This window comes from Meriones unguiculatus, chromosome 14 (assembly GCF_030254825.1).
Source record: "Meriones unguiculatus strain TT.TT164.6M chromosome 14, Bangor_MerUng_6.1, whole genome shotgun sequence".
Lineage (NCBI taxonomy): Eukaryota > Metazoa > Chordata > Mammalia > Rodentia > Muridae > Meriones > Meriones unguiculatus.
In genome coordinates, this window is record NC_083361.1 from 72,559,164 (window position 1) to 72,583,354 (window position 24,191).

The window sequence follows — 24,191 nt, forward strand, 5'->3', positions numbered from 1 at the left end:
ACTTGGTCCCCAGCTGGTGGCTCTGTTTGGAAGTATTGTGGAGCCTTTAGGAGACGGGGCTGTACTGGAGTAAGTGGGTCACTGCTGGGTTGTCCTTAAGGTTTCCTCTGCCACTTCTTCACTTTTTGCTTGCTGACTGTCTATGCAGTGTGACCAGCGAACCCCCTGTTCCTGAGGCCGTGGTTTCCTCAGTGTGATGTAGCCTACCGCTCTGGAATTGTAAGCCAAAATCAATATATTCTCCTTAAATTGCTTCTTGCCAGCTATTTGGGCACAAAAACAAGAAAAGCAGTGAATACGCTCAGAAACAAATCCTCTACGATAGTAAAACCCATCCTTTGTTAAATGCAGATCTAGCCTTGTCATTATACTCCTTTAAACCCCTAGATGCTGTCATTTTCAGTCAGTCTTAAGCCGCTAAGCTAGTACTTAAACCTGCCACAGTCTAAACTCTGTTCTTTTCTTGAAATGCATCAACATCCTGGAGTCTATACTTGAGCTCCTCAGTCAGTCCCAAGCTTCCGTGTCAGTACTCATGGCTGCTGTGACCTGAAGCTGCCCAGTTGCTGCATTTCAGCTCCTAAGAAGCATGCTTCTTGACACACATCTGCGCATACAACAGTGCTGTTCTTTGTCTGCGCTATCACTCAGATCATTTGTATAGAACTTAATATTCTGCTGTCAAATTTTCTGTTGGTTTCCATGACACTCACTACAGTGAGAACACTCTGTCAGTGAAGCAACACCCTGGTGCGCTGACTGCTGGAGCTCAGTTCATTGCCTTGAATGTGGCAAGGATTCAGTAGAGATGGCTGGGCAGCTGGCTGAGTGTGTATCTGTCAGTCCTCCGACGTGTCCAGAGGCTTTGACTTTTGCTGAGAATTGCCCTTGGGACTGGGTTTCATTTGCTGTCATTGAACACTTCTGCGTTTCCAGTATTCAGGGCACTGGAAAGTTCAATTTCCCTTGATCCAGTCATTTAAAACAGTCCTAGTTAAAACAGATCTTCCTTTTTGTATGCTCCTCAATATGACATTTTGGGAAAGAAGTAAATTTTGCTTTTGCTTTGTTAAGTAAAACTTAACAGAAAAGCTAAGATAGTTTTGGCCACAGTATCAGCCTGATTCTGAAGCAAGACATCTGTAAAAGAGCATTAACTGGCAACAATCATAATGAAATCCAACTCAGCCGTATCTTGTCTTTGCTTGGCCAGTCCGTGCTGGCCCTTCTGGAGGAATCCAAGGTCAGTGAGATATTTCCTTCTAGAATGTAGCACAGCAACATTAGTGAGAAACCGTGTGACACTTTGTGCCTTCAGCCACTCATTCTCATCTAGTACAGAGGACGAGAACGTTGCTCACCTGGGAGAATAGGGATTTGACTAGGAATTAAGAGTGGAGATTTGGAAATACAGAAACAAAAGAAACAGGATTTTAGGTAGAAAATGGGAAGAATGAATTTCAGGGAATTCACCTGGCAGTGTCTAGGAGGGTGCTGCTGGGAAGAGGGAGCTGAGGCACACTTGGGGGAATGGTGCTGAATCAGAGCCTGAGGAGCCTCTGATGGACTTGGGTTCCACTTCCCAGAACCTTTGAGGATTTAGTAGCCTCCTGAGCTGTGAACAGAATGAGTGATGATGACATGAACGTAAGATTTAGAGATGAAAAGGAAAGGTGACTTCCATCTCTCCTCCCCTGACTGCCTTTCATCTGTCTTGGGTCATAACTAGTTCCTCTTTCCAGACTCCTCTTTAATAATAATAATACTAATACTAATATGAATACTAATAATAATAGTTATATAGTAATAATAAAATAATAATTTTATTCAATGTGTACAAGTGGTTTTGCTTGCATATCTGTGAGCCAGCTGCATGCCGAATGCCCTCAGAGTCTAGAAAAGAGACTTAGATTTCCTGAGTCTATAAAGTTTTGGACAGTTGTGGACTGACCTATAGGTGTTGGGAAGTAAACCCAGGTCTTCTAGAAGAGCAGCCAGTACTCTAAATAGCCCTGCCACCCCTCTTTTTGGTTTTTCTAGACAGGGTTTCTCTGTGTAGCCCTGGCTGTCCTGGAACTTCCTCTGTAGACCAGCCTGGCCTAGAACTCAGAGATCTGCCTGCCTCTGTCTCCCTGTGCTGGGATTAAAGGTCTGTGCTACCACTTCCTGTCTTGCCAGTAACCTTTTAAACTCTACTCTTGAGTATAGCAGTACAGCAGGAAGACCCCAGACCCCAGCTTTATTGTCATGCACATATCTTGGAGATTAGTCTTCTTAGGTAGAAATCAAGCTTATACCAGGAACCTTGCCACACTGGACCTTGGGCTTTTTTTTTTTGTCTTGGCCCCACAGCACTAAGGGAGATGATAGGAGTGGGTACTCAGGTGGTGTCTTGTGCATGCTTTTCATGCCCATTCTTTTTTTTTTTTTTTTTTTTTATATGTGGCACCAGTAGAAAGCACTTTTTTTCTACATCAAATTTTCCCTGATTGGGATATGGAATAGGGAATTAGTTATGCTAAAACAGACCAAAAAAAAAAAAGTGGAATTTTCCTTGGAATTATCTCAAGTGAAACAGCAAAAAGCCAAGTCGATTTCAGCTTCTTCTTTTGGTGCAAAACCAAAGTTGTATTAATAGTCCTTGCCTTCATTGTTCAGGATGAGCTCAGGGTCTGGCCTTGTCACTCCCCAACAGAGTTTCCCCTGGGTTAGTGGTCACCCTCAGTTCACTGCTCAGAGCCAACACAGACCCAGCTCTTTGAGTCGCTTCAGCAGAATTCCAGGAATGGGGAACCACGCATCAGTGTGTCCTCCCGAGTCCTCCCTCGATGTCAGGAAGCAGTAGAGCTCCTGACTGAAGCCCTTGAGTTCTGAGAAGGTGCTTTGTTACCATCAAGAGATAAGTGCGATGTGTATGTAGACGTGGCTACTTACGCGAGAATGGAGATGGTGTATGTGACGACAGTGGCAACAGGGGGGCACAAAGCGTTTATGCTAACTCTATTTCTTAGGAGTGTGATGCATATATTTGTTCTCATGTCAGATACCAGCAATTCCTTTAGTCTTACCATGACTCTGTGTTTCTGTACCGGGGACACTTCAGGATGAAGTAACGTGGAGAAAACTTTGGTCAGGCCACTTTTTCTTTTCTTTTTCTTTTTTTTACTGGTGATTATAGCCAGGGCATTCTAAGTGAGGGTTATGTCACTAAATTCCTATTTGCCAAAGGAACTTGATAATTAGGGAGAGATCTGGTGAATCATTCCTGTTCCTGTTTAGCTTGCTATATAGGTCAGGATTATACACGCGCATTTCTTAGACCCTCAAAATTATTGCATGACCTTACACTAGGCAAAGTGGTCTTAGCTTGGGATCCAATGGTTATCTCCATTTTTGTTGTTGTTGTTTGTTTTGTTTGTTTGAGACAGGGCCTTACTGTGTGGCCTTGACTGGCCTGGAGCCCACTCTGTAGACTACAATGACCTTGAACTCATAGAGATCTGCCTCTGCCTTTGCCTCTGCCTCTGCCTCTTAAGTGATAGGATTAGAGGAGTGTGTTGCAATACCTGGCCACATCTCCCGATATAATCCCTACTCTCTTCTGCTTTTTGTTCTTTATTCAAAAATAATTTGGAGAAGGGGAACAGAGGCCTTTGTCTTTTTAAACCCAACTTATTTTTAAAAGTGATAATTTGGAAACTTCTCAAAATAAATGGATTCAGGTCACAGTATTTAAGAATTATTTTAATGATTTTTATTTTTTATTTTTAAGACAGTATCATTTAGCCTAGGTTGGCATCAACTTTGTTATGAAGCTGAGGATGTCTCAAATTCTTAATCCCTCTGTCTCTGCCTCCTGATTTTTAGAATTACAGATGTATTCCATTACACCAAGCTAATATATAAGACGTTTAAAAAGCAACTGTGGGTGGGGAGAGGGGGGTGGTATGGAAAGAAAACCAACCCTCTTCTAGTCCTTTGGCTCATTCTTATGTGCTGAAAGATAATTTAAGGCCAGAAAGCAGCCTTATGTTTTTGTGGACTAATCTAGCCATGGGGCACTTTCCAGAGGGAGCCCTAGAGCAATGTCTTGGCCATATAATTGCATGTTTATTTTGCTCCATATGGGTCACATGTTAGTAAAGGTGTTCCCAGAAGAAAATGCCATGAGGCTACTGCTGAAGAAATCACCTATGATCAGAATGGGAGGGAGGAAGAAGAGGCTGGTGAAAAGCCAGAGGGCAGGACTAACCTTAGTGAAGAATGGAAAGAAGAATGGTAGGTGGGATAGAGGGGGTCTTGGGGTGCAGGGCAGTGTAAGGGAGTTCCCATTCTAGGTAGTTTTTTTTTTGTTTGTTTTGTTTACATTTATTTTATTTTTTATTTTTTAATTTATTTTTTATTTATTACAATTTATTCACTTTGTATCCCATCTGTAGCCCCCTCCTGCGGCCCCTCCCAGTCCCACCCTCCCTCCCTGTTCTCCTCCCATGCTCCTCCCCAACCTGCTAATAGGGGATGTTCTCCTTCCATTTCATCTGAACCTAGCCTATCAGGTCTCATCAGGACTGGCTGCATTGTCCTCCTCTGTGGCCTGGTAAGGCTGCACCCCCATCAGGGGGAGGTGATCAAAGAGCAAGACACTGAGTTCATGTCAGAGACAGTCCCTGTTCCCTTTACTGTAGGTTAGTTTTTTAATCATCTTAGTCTAGGTTACCTCTCTTGTTTCTGTTATTAAACACTGTTGTTTTTTAAAACAAAAGCTCAATTATCAATAAAGACTCTGGAGCCAGATACTGGGGTGAAAGCCTACTATCTCAGAGAGGCAGAGAAAGCATTCAGCTGACCTTCCTACTTAGCTCAGAAGGAAAAAGCTCCTTCTCCATGCTGTCTTAAATACCTTCACCTCAATGTCCCTTCTTTCTGTTTACTTCGTGTCAGCTGGTTGCTTGCTCTGGCTCTTGTGCTATGGTTGACTTTATTTAGCTCTTGGATCAAAGATGTGTGTTAGGGCTGAGCCACACCAGAAGTATTTGTTTAAAGTAAACAGAAAGGTCTTAAAGGTGGTTAAAAAAGATCTTAAAGTGTTAAAGGTGGTGTGCGAGGGCTAAGTCACACCACAACTAGAAACAGGTTTTTCCAGTACACAATCTTGGAGTTTACAGTGTGACCAAATATCCTACAATAAAACACTCCGACAAAAATAAACAAATAAAAACAACCAACTTGAGAGAAAAAGTTTATTTTAGCTCACAGTTCAAGGATGCAGTCCATCATTCCATCTTAGCTGTGAATTTCCACATTTTTATGCAGTCCACCACCCAAGTCCAGGGAGTGGTGGGGAACTCCTTTAGACTGGGTGTTTTCACTTCAATGAATGTAATCAAGATAGTCCCTTATAGACATGCCCAGAACCTAAACTAATCTAATTAATCTCTCTTAAGATGCCTGTAGGCTTGTCTCCTAGGTGATTCCAGATCCTGTCCTGACAATCAGTACTCTCTGTCATACCTGTCAAAGGAGACTGACACGTTCAAAAGCAGTTAAGCAGTTGACGCCCTGCTATTATTACTGGGGAATGCCCTATGATGTGGGACCATTTGATGTTCATGGTCCGTGCGGCCAACACGGCGCGTGTTGATGTTCATGATCTGTAATGCCACCAGGGACCAGGTTGATGTCCAGGATCCATTGTGCCCCTGCGGACCAAGTTGATGTCCAAAATCTGTGCTGCTGACGGAAACCATGTGGAAATCCATGTGCGTGCTGTAGGCAAGAAAACTGCTTTTGCAGTGGTATTGATGCCTGCAAACTCATATCTGAGAATTAGGGATATTGAAGGCTTCTGTGACGATTTCTCCACAACCCCCAAAAGAAACAGTGTAGTGCAACGGAAGTTTTGGTGTCTTTAAAAAGTCAATTATGTTATGTAAATATGTTTTTTTTTTGTCTTAATTCCACGTGTGGCATTTTAGTTTAGTTTGTCCATGGCTGATAATTTTCTCATGCAAGGCGTGATGTTTGACAGCTGGTGATGGCCTGCCTCATGTGGCACAGAGAGGTGTGTGGTTTAGGGCTCTGAGGATATAAATATGAGAGCCTAGAAAGAGAAAGTGTGGTTGGTGGCACGTGGCAAATGGCAGTTTGGAGAGACCAGAGACAGAAGGTGTGGCTGTTTGGAGCAAACTGATGTAGAGAAACCTTTGGGGTGGAGCAGCTTGGAGGAGACTGCTGGCTGTATTTGCTGTTGACAGTTGTGAGCTGCCTGGTTGCTGAGAATTGAACTCAGATCCTCTGGAAGAGTAGCCAGTGCTCTTAACTGCCGAGCCATCTCTTTAGCCCCCAAATTCATCTGTTTTTCTATTCATATGAAAAGAATGATAAATGACTCTGTAATCTTCAATCTTTCATCAGCATATTGTCTGAGTGCAGTTCTATGTGGGTTCATCTAAACCGTGGTGATTTCAGACTTTCACTCCTTTTATGGGTGAATGGTGTTCATTCATAAATAATTTGTGCATTCATCTGTTGAGGAATATTGTGTTTCTAGCCTTTGGCTATTATAATATTGCTAGGCACATTCATGTGTGTCTTTGAGCACCTATTTTCAATTATCTGGACATAAGCTGTAGGGAAAAGAGATACACCCTTTAATCTCCCTTTATTGCTATGTGTGCCCCTTGGCTCAATCTAGGAACCCAAATAATAGAGGAGCCACTTTACAAGAGAAAATAGTAAAGGTTGTTATTAAATTTATGTGCATACGGGATCATCACAAGAGTGAAATTTGAAAAAAGAAATGACCAAAATATAATGCTTTTGTATTTTTTTTAGACAAACAACAATTTATACACGCAGGGCTGATAGAACACTAAATTCTCCAGACTTGGTGGAAGTTGGAGGTATTAACAAAGACACTCAAGGAGGTGGTGGGGAGTAGAAGCTGGAAGGAGATAAGAATACCTCAGAGGATGTTTAGACGCATGGCAACCCTGACTGCCAGCCTTTGGTAACCAAAAGACGTCATGATGTCCTAGAATGTGAAGCATGTTTATTCCCAAAGAAACATTGCCATTTAAAGAGGAACAAGTTCATGACATTTGCAAGAAAATGCATAGAACTATATAGATCACTAAGTTAAGTCAAAGAAGCCAGACTCAGAAAGACTAATGTCATTTGTTTTCACTCATATGTGGAATTGGGGGTGGGGGAAGGGAAAGAGAAGGGGAGTAGAAGGGAAACAGAGGAAGGGAGATGGAGGGATGAGAGGATATTGAGGTGGATTATAATCAACATACATATATGCGTATATGAAATTGTCAGAGGGAAACTCATTATTTTGTACAATTGATATACACTAACAAAACCACAGAAAAGAGAGAGACTCATTTGGCTCTCTGCATATAGGAAGACAAGCCTGTGGCTCTTTCTGAAGTTAGTTCTTCCAGTGATTGCTGTTCAAAATAATGTTTACAACAGTGAGGCGTGTCTTGAAATGTCTGTCTTTCTTTTCTCTGACATCTCTGAGTGGAGCTGTACATGATAGGAATTTGAAACTTAACTTTTTTAGGAATCGTCTAGGTTTTTCATGGGAGGCACACTAGTTTACATTCCTACTAGTAATGTACAGAGGTCCTAATCTCTCCACCTCCTCACACTCTGACCTTTTGACTGAATTAATCACAGGATGAGAAAGCAGCCTCTCCCTGCACTACTTTCATTTTTCCCACACAACCTTCACATGGAAATAGCTGTGAGGAAGGATACAGAAACCTCCAACCTCGGAATGTTCTCACGTGTGCTGCTCCTCTGCTAAACCCTGTGAGGCCGAGTTTCATTTGCCTCCACAGCCTTTGGTGGACAGTGCCAGCCTGTTCTCCACAGAGAAGATGATTAGCTGTGAATCTCAGCTCTCCTCTGTTAGCTCAGGACCACCTGTAGTATGTCCTGTAGGCACTAGGCACTGTCCGTAGACTACCTCTAAGGGAAATATCCAGAGTACTAAAAAAAAAAAAAAAAAAAAAAAAAAATGTTGCTTTCTCAATCTAAGAAACAAGTTGAAAAGAACTTAGTGCCAAGATGTGGCTCCTTTGATGTGGCATCCATAGATACAGCCAGAAGAACGTCTAATTATGGACAAGGGTTTTTTTCCCCTAAGACAGGGTTTCTTTGTGTATCCTTGGGTATTCTGGCTGGCCTTAAACTCACAGAGATCCACTTGCCTCTGCTTCCTGAGTGCTGGGATTAAAAGATCCAGCTTTTTTGAATTTCCATTTTCTTCTTCTTTTTTAAAAAAAAAAATGAATTGTTTTGTATGTTTTTTTTTAATTTTTTATTTAACTTTTATTAATTACACTTTATTCCTTTTGTATCCCCCCCTAAGCCCCTCCCTCCTCCCCTCCTGGTCCCACCCTCACCCCCTTTCTGCATGCATGCCTCTCCCCAAGTCCACTGATAGGGGAGGTCCTCCTCTCCTTCTTTCTGATCTTTTTTTTTTTTTTTTTTTTTTTTTTGTTCTTCTCAATGCAGTTTATTCAGGAAACTTGAACAATCTTTTGACCCTGGGGAAAGCCAGCCCACAGCTTAAATAGCCTCTGGGTAGCCAACCCCAGCGTGCCTCGTGGGCAATGCAGATAGGTCCACATACACGGAAGCAAGCCAGATCCTCAGCCTTAGCCAAATATGGAGTTGTTTGTGACAGAGAGCACTCACCCTCGGGAAGGTGGAAGGCGGAAACCAGCTCCATCTTTAAGGCGCGGCATTACGCAGCTCTCTACAGGTCCCCCTTTTTGTTTTAGATGCATCAGGCAAGAGTAGAGGTCTGATCTCTGATATTAGAAATAAATTGGGACTATGTACCAATGTTCATTTAGGTGTCATCCACCCAAAGAGCATCAGACCCGTCCGATATCTTTTTCTCAGAGGCAGGACCTGGGGCATCAACCCGCATGCAATCAGACATGCTCTTCTCTGGGTCGAAAGCAGCTGACCCTGAGTGCAGTGCTTAGCCTCGTATCCTGAGCATAACATTTTAGCTTTTGATGGTAGCCAACCATGCTTGGGGAGACTGTCCTGCTTCAATGGCTGTAAAGGCCTGAATGATCATGGCTGCATTACACTGTTATGAGACTCTAATCTTGCATATACACCACAGGCAAACCAAGGAGACCAACACCAGAAGGCCTGCCTGCTAACGCTCCCATGCCCGCCCATTCCTTCAGATGATTCATGGCTGCATCCACTGATAATCCTGTGGCTAGTCCTGCATCCACTGTGGTAGAATTTGCCGTAACAATGGCCACTCTCAGATGCTCCATCATAGTATTGAATTCTTCAGTCCAATTACCTAAAATATAGCTAGACAATTGTTTAGACAGATTTGCAGCATGGGAAAAATTCTCATATTGTATGCTAGTGACACAAAGTCCATTGACAGCCAAGTTGAGTGATTTGCCATAGGGTTTCAATTTACTCCTGCACGAGGTCAATCCTCTGATTGAACACCATCAAGCCTCCTTTTAGTTGAGCATTAATTCCTTTTTGTACATCTAAGGCATGAGCTACATTGGCTAAAAGATTATTCAGGGTCTGAGCAGTCTGCACAGTATGACTCATGGCTAATGCTGCGGTGGTAGCTCCAACAGCCGCCAATGAGATGGCAGTAACAATGGCGGCTGTAATTCCAAGATCCCTTTTCTGTCTGAAGAGAGTCATAGCGTGAGGGGCATGTTTTGTATGTTTTAAAGATTTACTGTGTATATAGTGTTCTGCCTACATGTATGACTGCACAACAGAAGAGGGCACCAGATCTCATTATAGATGGTTGTGAGCCACCATGTAGTTGCTGGTAATTGAACCCAGGACCTTTTTGAAGGACAGCCAGTGCTCTTAACCTCTGAGCTATCACTCTAGTCCATGGAAAAGGATTTGAAGATGGCATCATTAACTGAATGAGTGTGGTGGTTTGAATGAAGATAGCCTTCATAGACTCATAGAAAGTGCCATTATTGGAGGTGTGGCCTTGTTAGAGGAAGTGTCTCATAGGGGTGGGCTTTGAGGTTTCAGAAGTTTAAGGCAGTCCCATGTCTTTTTCTTCTTGTTGCCTGTTGATCCAGATATAGAACTCTCAGCTCCTTTTCCAGCACCATGTCTGCCTGCACTCCACCCTGCTTCCCACCATGATGATGATGGACTAAACCTCTGAAACTGTAAGCCGGCCTCTATTAAATGTTTTCCTTTATAAGGGTTTCTGTGGTCATAGGGTTTCTTCTAAGACACTGCTTTCAAGAGTTTCCAGAGTGGTTGTACAAGTTTACACTCCCACCAGCAGTGGAGGAGGGTTCCCTTCTCCACATCCTCTCCAGCATGTGTTGTCACTTGAGATTTTGATCTTAGCCATTCTGATGGGTGTAAGATGAAATCTCAGGGTCGTTTTGATTTGCATCTCTCTGATGACTAAGGACATTGAGCATTTCTTTAAGTGTTTCTCTGCCATTCGATATTCCTCTATGGAGAATTCTCTGTTTAGCTCTGTACCCCATTTTTTTAATTCGGTTACTTGCTTTGTTGCTTTTTAACTTCTTTAGTTCTTTATACATTCTGGATATTAGCCCTCTGTCAGATATAGGGTTGGGGACAATCCTTTCCCAGTCTGTAGGCTGTTGTTTTCTTTTGATGACGGTGTCCTTTGCTTTACAGAAGCTTTTAGTGCTTCCTCAAGATCCAGCTATACCACTCCTAGGCATATATCCAAAAGATGCTCAAGTACACAACAAGGATATTTGTTCAACCATGTTCGTAGCAGCTTTATTTATAATAGCCAGAACCTGGAAACAACCCAGATATCCCTCAATGGAGGAATGGATACAGAAACTCTGGTACATTTACACAAAGGAATACTACTCACCAATTAAAAACAAGGAAATCATGACATTTGCAGGAAAATGGTGGAATCTAGAAAAGATCCTCCTGACTGAAGTATTCCAGAAGCAGAAAGACACACATAGTATATATTCACTTATAAGTGGATACTAGACCTATAAGATAGGATAAACCTACACAAATCTGTACACCTAAAGAAACCAAGCAAGAAGGGGGACCCTGGATAGGATGATCAGTCCTCACTCAAAAAGACAAACAGGATAGACATTGGAAGTGGGAGAAAACAGGAAACAGGACAGGAGTCCTTCATAAAGGGCCTCTGAAAGACTTTACCCAGCAGTGTATCAAAGCAGATGCAGAGACGCATAACCAATGTTTGGGCAGAGTTCAGAGAATGTTATGAAAGAAGGGGGAGTTAGTAAGACCTGGAGAAGAAAGGAGCTCCACAGGAGAGCAACAGTACCAAAATATCTGGCACAGGGGTCTTTTCTGAGACTGATACTCCAACTAAGGTCCATTCATGGATATTACCTAGAACCCCTGCACAGATGTAGTACATGGCAGCTCAGTGTCCAAGTGAGTTCCCTAGTAATGGAAACGGACTGTCTCTGACATGAATTCTGTGGCTGGATCTTTGACCACCCCCCCCCCTGAGGGGTGCACAGCCTTGCCAGGCCACAGAGGAGGACAATGCAGCCAGTCCTGATGAGACCTGGTAAACTAGGGTCATATGGAAAGGGAGGAGGACCTTCTCTATCCACGGACTTGAAGAGGGGCATGGGAGAAGACAAGGACGGAGGTGGGATTGAGAGAGAATGAGGGAGGGGGCTACAGTCAGGATACAAAGTGAATAAACTGTAATACTGTAAATATATATATATTTACATATATATATCTATATATATATATGTTTTCAAGAGGCTTCTTCAATGGCAGAGTACCCTGATTTCCTCATTCCATCTTTATATGGTTTCTGGAGAGGAGTTTCTGATGCTAGGCTTGTTCAGTCCGTGCCTTTACCAAGTGAGCCATCTTGCTGTCCCCCTCTCTCTTCCTTTGACAGAGTTTTCTGTGATGTAGCCCATGCTGGCCTTGAACTTGGGATCCTCTTGCCTTAGCTTCCCAAGGGCTAGAATGATAGTATACACAAGAATACTCTGATATTTCTTACACAATATGTATGATAACTGAACATGAAGTATGTCATATAATGAAGACAGTAATATTTACTTTAGAAGGGAAGGTGAAGGATGTGAAAATTTTTTCATAAAGTGCGTTGTGCAGTATCAAGCACTGTGTAACTATGAGGGTTACTTGGGAAGTTCTAACTACATGTTTAAAACTACCCTAAATACCAAAGAAAGTCCCTTCAAATACTGGGATGCACAGGTTGGTGCTGTCCAAGTAAGCAGGATGTCAGTGTTTGGTCATAAACATTATTAAGCATGCCCCTGAGACCAGCACAGATCAGGGAGCAGTATTTTCCTGGCCTGTGCCATTTCCTGCGCCCACCTCTATCCGGGGCCTATGAGACCAGCATGGAGCAGCAGGTAAAGCCTGCCAGCAAGAATAGCGAGGTCTGTCCAGGGAATCTCAAGTGCTTCATTTCCTCTGTGCGCCCCACACCCCCATTCCCTGGCCTGCTTCAATTTCCCAGATCCAACCTGATCTGAGGCCCCTGAGACCAGCATGGATCAGGGAGCAGCAGATCCCCAGTCTGCGCCATTCCCCTGGGACCCACCCTAATATGAGGCACTGGAGAATAGCAGGCATCAGGGAACGGCAGACCAGGGACTGAGGCCATCTGGGACCTGGAGCACTACGTAAAACCACAGAGACCTATTACCATCAGAGACCCCTGGGCCTGATAATAACTGAGTCAACCAAATGGCTAGAAGTCAGCACAACAACACCTACAACAAAACCCAGGGCCAGATGACAACACTGAAACCCAACTGTCTTTCCATAGCAAGTCCTCAGGAGCCTATCACACCAGAAGCACAAGAAAACAATCTTAAATCAGAGGTTATGAAAATGATAGAGGCCTTACAAGAGGAAAATAAGTATCTTAAAGAACCAAACAGGTGAAGGAATTGAATAAATTCCTTAAAGAATAATAGAAGTAGAAGAAGACTCCAAAAATCCAAGGCCCAGAAAATATTTTCAACAAAATCAGAAGAAATGCCTGTAAACATGCAAGAAGTTCTCATTAACTGAACTTTCTCAAGTAGGATCCTATACCTCTAATCCTTCTACTTTCATTAAAGAATTTCAACATCTCACTCAATCTTATAGTCTTACCTTCTTTGATATACATATGATTCTTACCAATAACTTGTTACCTAAGGAACGCAGGCGAGTTTGGGAACAGGCTAGAATGCATAAAAGATGAGGGTCACCAAACAAATGCAGCACACCTGCTTGGGGATGAGGTGGTGCCCAACCAGGATCCACAATGGGATTATAATACCCTGGAGGGCATTTTAGCTAGAGATCAGTTCACGACCTGTGTCCTGGCTAGTCTCCACAAGGCTGCTCTTTTTTTTTCTTTTTTTTTTAAAATTAAAATATGTTTTAACTTTTATTAATTACACTTTATTCACTTTGTATTCCCCCATAAACCCCTCCCTCCTCCACTCCTAATTCCACCTTCCCTCCCCCTTCTTCATGCATGCCTCTCCCCAAGTCCACTAATAGGGGAGGTCCTCCTCTTCTTCCTTCTGATCTTAGTCTATCAGATCTCATCAGGAGTGGCTGCATTGTCATCTTCTGTAGCCTGGTAAGGCTGCTCCCCCCTCAGGGGGAGGTGATCAAAGAGCAGGACAATCAGATTATGTCAGAGGCAGTCCCTCTTCCCATTACATTTGGACACTAAACTGCCATGGGCTTCATCTGTGCAGGGGTTCTAGGTTATCTCCATCCATGGTACTTGGTTGGAGTATGAGTCTCTGGAAAGACCCCCACAAGGCAGCTCTTAAGCCAGTTAATTATGAAAAGCTCCAAGATGTCACTCAGGACAAGAATGAAAACCTGTCTCACTTCCTAGAGCGCCTTACAGAGGCCCTCTTACAACATACTAATCTAGACCCTGAAAGCACAGAGGTTAGGCAGCTTCTGATGACCTATTTTTTTTTCTCCCAGAGTTACCCTGACATTAGGGCTAAGCTGAAATGCTTCTGCCTGACTCCACAGGCAGAAGTCTTAGCATTGGCCTTTAAGGTGTACCATGGTAGGGATGAGAAAGCCCACAAGCAAAAATACCAAATGCTGGCTAAGGCCATCTGACTGGCCTCAGCCAGTACCTAGGCTCCCTTGCCTCCTAAGGCATGAGGAACATGAGGTCCCTATTTTTAATGTGGTCAAGAAGGTCACTGGGCCCGGTTTTGTCCTAACCCCTGCAAGGCACCAGGGCCATGTCCAAAATGCCCAAGAGGGACATTGGGATGTTGACTGCCATCATTTCTCCCATGATATGGGGACATCACTCCCAGATCACTCTTTGGCTGATATCCTAGGCCTTGCTAAGGATGACTGAAGGTGCTCGGGTTCCCTTGACCTGATGACTGCCATCACAAGCAGGAAGCCATGGGTAATTATCATGGTACCTGGGTGGCCCATCTTCTTCCTTGTGGATGCTGGAGCTACTTATTCAGTTCTGATGGAGTATTAGGGATCAACCTCTCCTTCTATTTCCCCTTTTGTCGGGATAAGGAGATAGCCTTGCCAGCCTTGCCAGCCTTGCTGGACTCCACTACATAATTGTATTTTCAGGGATATTCCCTTGACTCATTCCCTTTTAGTAATGCCAACCTGTCCAGTTCCCTTACTGGGAAGGGACTTTTTAGCCAAAGTGGGAGTCTCTATCTCCTTTACTCCACCCATTTACCTGACCCCAAGCTCACTAGCGTCCTCTCTCCTCCTTCTCCTAGCTACTCTACCTTCCAGTTGTGACACATCACTTCCTTTACCAGTCTCTCAAGTGGACCCCCAAGTTTGGGATGCCCAAAACTCTCTGTTGCTAGGCACCATTCCCCTGTGGTCATTCAGCTACAGGATCCCACCTGGTATATTACCTAATCCCTGAGGGTGGGAGAAGTAGAGAAGGTAATTAAACAGTCCTCTAAGGTCATTGCCTCTCTGACATCCCCCCTTCTAAATAACCAAACCTGTCATTTCATCTCCTACTTCAGACTCTGACCTAGGCCTACAAGCTCCTTAATGTGACCCAACTGGGCCATTTTAAAGCTTGCTGACTGTGTGTCCCACCTGGGCCCAACTCAGAACTATTGCTGACAGCTTCTCCGGTGACTGTCAAATAAACTTATTTTACCATTCACCAACTGTCCTGAATCTGATGTTGCCACAACCCCCTACCTTTTTCATATCACCCTCTTTGGAATGGCAAGCAAGCTGTTTCAAGGCATCCGGGACACATTCTGCAGGAATGCTAAGTTCCTTAGACTGTAATAAAACTATAATCCTTGATACCTCATCTCAACTCCAATGCCCTACTGCTAACAATACCTCGATTCTTTGTGGTACTCAGGTCTACCGTTGTCTGCCTGCTGGTTGCTCCTCTTCCCTGAGCTGGGGATGATAAATGAAAAGGAGCCCCTACCAGTTCCAGTCATGGACTCAATAGCTGCCCAGCAGGATAAACGGGCAATTCAAATCCTGCCCCTATTGACTGTTGCAGGAATCATGGCAGCTGTTGGGACTGGGACAGCAGGACTAGCCACTTCACTAACTTTGTATTATCAGCTTTCTTCCCAGTTCATCCAGGACCTCCAGCAAGTGGCTCAGACAATACTAACTCTCCATGGACAGATCAACTTGCTGGTAGCAGTAGTATTTCAAAACCAACGTGGAATGGATGTCCTCACAGGTAAAGAAGGTGCCCTTTTCATCTTCCTCCAGGAGGAATGCTGTTTTTTTTTAAATTTTATTTATTTATTATTTATATAGTATTTTACCTGCATGTATTGCCTGCATGCCAGAAGAGGGCACCAGATCTCATTTTAGATGGTTATGAGCCACCATGTGGTTGCTGGGAATTGAACTCATTGATCTACAGCCAATTCTCTTAACCTCTGAGTTAACCTCTCTCCAGCCACCAAGGAATGCTGTTTTTATGTCAACCAGTTGGATATAGTAAAAGACAAAATCTAACAACTCCAGACAAATCTACAAAGAGAAGGGAACAGCTCGAGGGTTCCAGCTCTTGGGCTTTTGAGAACCCCATAGGGAAATGGATTCTGCCCTTCCTCACATGTCTGCTCATCTTTTTACTTTTGTTTTTTGCACCCTGCTTTATTAACTTCCTCTCTACATTCCTCCAACAACAAATGCAAAAATTCTCTAACCAAACCATTAATCAGTTACTCTTACAGGGGATTATCAGCCACAGAACCAAATGACAATGACCTTCCAATTGATCCCAATGGTGGGGTCCAGCTATATACCCTGAGAATGACAATGCCCTTAATCAGCAGGAAGTACCTTGAAAATCAAAGGTCACCCTCCCTACCATTACCCCCTTCCTAGCCCCTCACTTTTTAATAAAACAGAAAGGGAGGAATGTTGGGATCAATAAGCAGGCATAAGGGACCTGACAAACTGGATATCAGGCATCTGTGAAGCCACTTACGGACCACCTGAAACCACCTGCGCATGCTCTGGGTCAACTTATAAGAGAACTCACACCGCCTCCAATCTCTGTCTCTCTCTTTTTCTCTCTTGCCCTACCCAGAGACAGTCTCTGTGACCCCTTCCCCCTTCCCTTAATAAACCTCCCACTTGGAACCAGTTGCTTGGCGTGATTTGTGAACACGCCGTGTATCTTTGCTGCATAATCCTAACAGTTTTGTCATAGAACATCTTTTCTTCATCTATGGTGATTAAAAGTTTTGTTGGGTATAGTAGTTTAGGCTAGGCTGGCATCTATGGTCTCTTAGAGACTACAAGACATCTGCCCATGTCTTTCTGGCCTTTAACGTCTCTGTGGAGAAGTCGGCTGTAATTCTAAAAGGTCTGCCTTTATATGTTACTTGACTTTTTTATCTTGTGAATTTTAATGTAATTTCTTTGTTCTATATGTTTAGTCTTTTGATTATTATGTGGCAGAAGGATTTTCTTTTTTGGTCAAATCTATTTAGTGTTCTGTAAACTTCTTGCATGTCTATAGGCATCCCTTTCTTTAGGTTAGGGAAATTTTCTTCTGCCTGCTTGCCCTCCCACTCACCGCCCTGCACTGTATGGCAGGCACGCCTCGAGGGAAACTTTCTAGTCTTTTTGATACTCATTTAAAAATGTGTGGAGTGGAAAGAAGTGGACTAATCTAGGCACTGATGAGTTGGGTCATCTTATTTATTTTTCTGGGCTCTCATTTGTTAAAATGAGAGAGAAAATTAGGCTGGAAGTAATTGTGTCTGTCTGTGTCTTTTATTTCAGGAAATTTTTATGTGTTTTTACATATAAATTTTTATATGTTTTTACATATAAATAACAAAGTAAATTTTTACTTTGTTAGTGTATGTACACACCTGTATATGGATACATGAACCTGTGTGTATATGTGTGGAGGACAGAAGAGGGGACAGCTGCAGTTAGAGGTGTTTGAAGATTGCCTGGCTTGCTATGTGGATGATGGGATCTGAACTCTGGTCATCATGATTGCATAACAAAGCTCTCTTAACTGCTTTCATCTCTCTAGACATTTATGTATTTATCTATTTTTTATTCATTAATTTATTTTCTCTCTCTTTTTTTTTGAGTCAGAGCGTAGGTTGGCCCCAAACTTATGTTAATATTTCTGCCTTAGATATCCAAGTTTTGGATTTATTGGTACAAACTACTATGGTATCCTTTGAAAGTAATTTCCAGTGAAGACCTTTTATAGCTATTAATGGTAAATGAATTACAGTATAACTCCTCATTGGTTTCTTATTATTTATTATTACTATTCTTGTAGGACTGGGGATCAGCCTTGCACATGTTAAGCAAGCACATGAATCTGTCTAGGTTATAAAATTATATCTAGTCTTTAAAACAATGAATTACAGTAGAAACAACCATTTTCTTTTCCTTTTTTCCATCTGCTCAAATGCAATGATTTCATTTGGATTTTCACTGAGTCCTCATAATTCTTGATACCTTATAAATATGTCTATTTTTATGTTTAGAGAAAAAAAATAAAGGTATTGTCATCTAGGCCTTTCTTGTTCAATGCCCAGTTATTTGTAGCCACTGAACTGAAATATGACTAGTCTGGATTAAGATAGAAGTATTAAATTCTCATTGGGTTTTGAAGATTTGGTTTAAAAAAATGAATTGAATGTATCACTGTTGTTCTCTGTTTGACAGGGGCCTGGATCTTGGCTGAAGTCCTGGAGTTTGGCTTCCAGATGAAGAATGGTTCTGTTTTTCTCAGGGGGACCTAGAGTGCCATAGGGTGAGGCCCAAGGGTGATAAATTGAGGTGTGGAAAAGGTTTTCCACAGTGTAACAGATTAGCTCTTTTACATGAGGTTGTTGGTGGTAATGGAAGCTCAGGTGGTCCAAAGCCTATGGCCATACCAAAGTCATACACAGATCTTGTCAAGCTGCTGGGAGCATGGGAGTGGTGAGGGCCAAGGTCCATGCCTGGTTGGCTTGCAGCCAAGATACAGGCCTTGTAAGGCCCAGGCCAGGTGAGGCCCAGGCCTAGTTGGCCAGAGGGCAGGCAGAGGATAATTGATGAATCTTAGATGATCTTTTGAAGTGAGAAATCTCGAACCTTTATTCACTTGAAATCAAGGACAATATAAACCCTGGGAAGAGAGAGGGATTTCAAGGGTGAATGTGTTTGATTTGCTGGGGTCAGGGAGTCAGGGATACTTAAATGGTCCTATCACAAAGAAAACGCACTACTTAATTATCCCATGTGGGGAGGGGGTGGTATTTCCAAGTACAGTGAAGGTCACTGCTGGTCCAAGATCCTAACAGGGTGGGGCATTTCTAGGAATTGCTAGATGCTTCCCAGAGTAGTTTCCACATCAGAGAGGGTCTGGCCTGTAATCTGCCAGGAGCCAAGGCTATTTAGTGAAGCCAAAGTCAAATAGTGAGCCAAAGCTATTTAGTGGAGACAAAGCAATTTACTGAACCCAAAACCAAATAGTGAACACAGGTCATTTAGTGGAGACCTAAAGCTATTTAGTGAAAGAGTTACCTAGGACCCTAAATCATGGGTGATAGATTTGTGAGGATATCCATCCGTCTATTAGTTTTAGAGCATCCGTGAGATATCTTAAGAAAACATCCTTATGGTATCTTGCAGGTGCAATATTCAACCCATGAAAGCACTCTTCCTGTCTCCTGCAGCAGTAATTTAACTTTCCCCCTTTTCCTGCCTTCTCCCTATATAAGTTGGGTAAAAATTTCTAATAAATGAGGCCTTGATCAGACAAACAGACTTAGCCTTCATTTCTTATGTTTCTTGTCCCCCCCCACCATTCCTTCCATCCCCCTCTTTAGGAACCCATTGAAGTCTCGCAGGTCGGGACAGTAATCTACCCTGAAAGCTATGTGATGCTCCTTATAAGATCTGGAATCACCCAGATCAGGAGAGACTTTTAAAACCCCGCTGAGAAAAGGGAGTGTATCATCATTGACCGAGCGCAAATAATTGTCTTATCCAGACAACCGACTCAGCCTTATCCAGCAGAACCCCAAATTAACTAATGATTTTTTTATTGTTTACATACTGAAACAATATTTTGGATATCTTAGATATTTCTGAATATATATTAGATATGTACAGATATAAAAAGTATTTTTGCCTTAAAAAACTTAACGTAAGGCTGGTAAAACATTAAAACTACACGTGTACCTCAAAATTTTTTTCATGCAGTTCTGTCCGAGATGGGTCTAGAATAATTATGAAGACAACCTGAACACAACAGAGGGAAGAACACGCTGTCTCTGCTCACGGCTTACATCTGTATTCCTTTTTTAAAAAAAATTTTAAACATTTTTTATTTTCTTTTTTAAAGATTTAATATTTATACAGTCTTCCACCTGCATGTGTGCCTCAGGAAAGCAGAGGGCATCAGATCTTACTCTAGATGGTTGTGAGCCACCATGTAGTTGCTGGGAATTGAACTCAGGACCTTTGGAAGAACAGACAGTGCTCTTAACCACTGAGCCATCTCTCCAGCCCTACATGTCTATTCTTATTCCAGGAAACTTAGTCTCCACTGGTTTTAAAATATGTTCAATGCATTCTCTCATAGGAAAATGGATTTCTAAAGGAGTCTGAACCTATGTCTAGCTGGCCGTATTTGCCAAAAGTCCCAGGACAGATCTGGAAATTCCTTCATCCTTATGCAACATGACTGACCAGAAAAGACCCTGCTCCCATGAGAACTACTGCAATACACACTCCTTCTGTTTTTAAACAACTTTGATGACAAAACTTGACTTTATAGAGTTGCAGACATTTGTCACCTCTTAATGGATAAATTCTACATATTTGTCTCTGTGGTTTGTATTTTAAGTCTTTGAGCCTGTCTAGAATTTTAAAGAGACTAAGCCCTATACAGATATTGGCAAGAGGGGTTTTGACCTTCAAGGTGAACTTTTCTATCTGCTTCATAGCAGACTCTTTTTCACCAGTGTATGCATCATCCAAGAGCTGTTCTGTATTGTTACTGTTGTTAGTATAGAGACAACCCAGGGACCAAGGTCTGTCACCTTGATGAGGCCTATGCTTGCTGTGTTCCCAGTGACATGTTTCCTACCTTCTCCAAATCATTTGTTGGCCCTCCACAGTGTTGGGGCTCAGAAGATGATATTCCAAAGTGAAGTCTTCATTAGCAGTTTATGTCTGATAGACATATCTCCTATAGCTCACTCTTAGTGTATAGATAGTAGAGTCCATTTCCTCCAAAGTGTAGAAAACAGCATCTCCTTTCCCCAGCTATTAAACCTCACTCTAACTTTCCCATGAAGAGTTCTTCATGAATTCTGTGACTCACGTCATTTGATTGTGAGTCACAAGACTCCCATTCAAGAAGATTCTCTTTTGTACCTTGAAGGAAAATTGCAGAGTGGCCAAGGAAGAGTCTAGCAGCCCTCCCCTTAGTATGTTACAGTTAGATCACATCCTTTTTATTCAATATGTTTCTACGTAGTAGCTGTGCATTCTTGTTTGAACCTAAGCATTAAAACAAATAGTTCACTCTGGGTCCTTGTGTTTTCAGCCTGCATGTTCCTTTGTCATGTAAAACTATGATCAAATCTGTGATTAATCTGATTTTTGTTATAGTGTTGTCTAATATAATCCTTTGTGATAGGCAGTAAAGGATTTCCTCCTTTCTGCTCCTGCAGCATGACACTCTAGATACTTGGATATTAATATGTATATGCAATGCTGAGCCACTGTTAAGCCTGATTTTTTTTTTTTGTAAAAAGGTTGTGAGACTTGATGGACTAGAATGCCATGTTTTCAGTAACAGCATAGACGAGAATGCCATTATGGGTTGTTTCTTGTGTGCTAGGAATCTTTTTTTTTTTCTCTTTGTGTACACATTGGTTTTATTGTAACAAAGCAACTTGTACACATTAACATTGAAAATGAGCATCTTCTCCTTCCAGTAAAAAAAAAAAAAAAGTTTTTAAATTAAAAATAAGGTTACAACAGAGAATGTCAAATCCAAATAAAACCCTACAGATTCTGCTGATTCTACCACTGAGTGGCAGGGCTCAAGTCATCATAAGGAGAGACTTTTATTTTAAAAGTGTCACCTTAAATTGCAAGGATGTCCGTTAAACATCACAAACATGCCAAACCCCCAGACACCTCAAACCCACCCTTTGCTGACCTTCTAGATCCCCCATTTTTTTCTTTTTTTTAAACAAGAGAAAGTAGACAGATACATGTTGGTAAATGCTAACACATAGAGACACAGTGTAATCTCTGAGCCCAGTATACAGAGAAAGGAAAAAAAGCTAGAATTCTATGCAGTACTACCCAGGGGCCTAGCACCCTCCAGCCTCAGCAGAGCCAAGGGAACCAGAGGGCTTCTTTTATTTCCTCCCCTACCCCACAGAGAACAGTGTTGGTATTGAATCTACAGTTTTCGAGAAGACAGGATAAAAATGAATTTAGAACAGAGAAGTGGAGATTTTTTTCCTGTTGTATTTTGCTCAAGGTTATTTACCCCCAAAGAAGTTGAAAACCATGGTGTTAAGAGAGACCTCAAAACAAGGTGACTGAGCACAAGGGTTAGGGGGAGGAAAATGACTGCAAGTTGTTCCCAGGGACCGGTTGGTGAAAATTGAAAAAAAAAAAAAAAAAGAAAAGAAAACGAAAAAGAAAGTTGGTATCCATCAGTCTTCTGTGCTAGTCATCCGCACCTTTATCCCCCTTTCCTTCCTTCTTTTCATCATCTTTATCTTCTTTACCGTCATCCTCATACTCATCTTCATCAATACCTTCCTCTTCTTCATCATCTTCCGCCTCTCCTTCATCATCATCTATATCAGGAAACAAATAGTACTGCAAGGGATTTGGCCAAATATCTTCTTTGATGACCTCTCCTAACTCATCTACATCTACATCAGGATAGTCAGCGAACCACATAAAGAAGCTATCTGGCTCTTCCTGCTGCCAGTTGCTGTCACTCTGCATTTGACTTGAGCGCTTTGTCAAATCCTTTCCAGATTTCCATCTGATTTCGGTGGACTTTGAAGATGGGTCACCACTCTCATTCAGATGAAATTCTTTGGAGAGAACTTTATTCTCAAAGTAAGGATTTTCATCAAAATAAAAATCTATTCTGTAACCTGATTTAATGTCTTCAAATTCTATCACTTCGACTCTGGTCAAATAACGCATGGCCTCTTCGTCCTCTTCCCCAAGCAGTGCCGACACTTGCGGATGGTTGATAAATGTTGTTACCCAAAAATGGGGAATTTTGGCGATCAGTTCTGACCTCGTCTGAAAAAACGGTTGGCGGAGTTTGTTATATTTTTGTTCTATTTTCAAAATCTCCTCACTGGCTTGTTCATTAAGTCTGTCTATTTCATTTTGTACTTCATCAATACGTTCGATTGCTTCTTGCTGTTCTTTTTCTCCTTTCGGCAGGCTGAGAGACGCCGGCGTGTTCTCCAGCTTCGGGGCTGCAGCTGTGTTCTCCAGCTTCGGGGCTGCAGCTGTGTTCTCCAGCTTCGGGGCTGCAGCTGTGTTCTCCAGCTTCGGGGCTGCAGCTGTGTTCTCCAGCTTCGGGGCTGCAGCTGTGTTCTCCAGCTTCGGGGCTGCAGCTGTGTTCTCCAGCTTCGGGGCTGCAGCTGTGTTCTCCAGCTTCGGGGCTGCAGCTGTGTTCTCCAGCTTCGGGGCTGCAGCTGTGTTCTCCAGCTTCGGGGCTGCAGCTGTGTTCTCCAGCTTCGGGGCTGCAGCTGTATTCTCCAGCTTCGGGGCTGCAGCTGTGTTCTCCAGCTTCGGGGCTGCAGCCTTGCCCTCCAATTTCGGGGGTGCAGCTGTGTTCTCCAGCTTCGGGGCTACAGCCTTGTTCTCCAACTTCGGGGCTGCAGCTATGTTCTCCAGCTTCGGGGCTGCAGCTATGTTCTCCAGCTTCGGGGCTGCAGCCTTGTTCTCCTGCTTTGGGGCTGCAGCCTTGTTCTCTAGCTTCGGGGCAGGAACCTTGTTTTCCTGCTTCGGGGCAGCGGCCGGTCTGGATTTCTTGGACTGAGGCGGGATCGCAGACTGCCGTCTCGTGGCCATGGCACAAGTGAGGTGGCCTGAAGCCGGAGATCAGAGGCTCGATGTTCACAGCAGGAAGAAACTCGCAGGAACTCGTGCTAGGAAATCTTTTAACTGTATTGTTTTACTTTATTTTTGGCGCTGGGCCTTACAGACTGTAAGAGACTTTTGATGCATAATCTTTCTTTCCATCCTCATGACGGCCAACTGAAGGGGCATTATTATGCTGCTGTCGAAGACACAAGCTTACAGTCAATAAGAAACCTGCCCTCGCTCAGAGTTGCCCAAGAGGGTCAGATGGAGCCTTGAGCCTCACTGAGCCCAAGCTGGTCCTTGCTCCAGTGAACCTTCTCTCACAGCGCTATGCCTCTTTCCACTTCCTGCTTGTGGCCAGGTGCTTCTCTTCTTTCTATACTTACCACATTTGGAGCTTTGTGAAGGCCAGGCGCTGATTTTCCCCTCACTAGTGGTGAGGTGAGTGTCCTCAGACTCCTTCACCATTGCCTTTCGTGTTTATCCTGCCACCTATTCTTTCGTGGACAGCCCCTCCACCTCAAGCGGACCTCACTCTG

The 24,191-nt window shown here is 43.0% G+C and overlaps 1 protein-coding gene across 2 annotated transcripts; it reads right to left on the reverse strand.

The window, feature by feature from the left end:
• Positions 1–22,260: 22,260 nt before the first annotated feature.
• LOC110563373 (protein SET-like) lies at positions 22,261–23,640 on the reverse strand. Of its 2 annotated transcripts, none has more exons than XM_060366268.1 (2): positions 23,587–23,640; positions 22,261–23,052 (listed from the first exon to the last, which is right to left on the reverse strand). In XM_060366268.1, the coding sequence occupies exons 1-2, from the start codon at positions 23,638–23,640 to the stop codon at positions 22,261–22,263; spliced, it is 846 nt and encodes a 281-aa protein (XP_060222251.1). The 2 variants fall into 2 exon arrangements, with proteins under 2 accessions (XP_060222251.1, XP_060222252.1); XM_060366269.1 differs by having other exon boundaries at positions 22,261–23,005; positions 23,546–23,640.
• Positions 23,641–24,191: the final 551 nt, after the last annotated feature.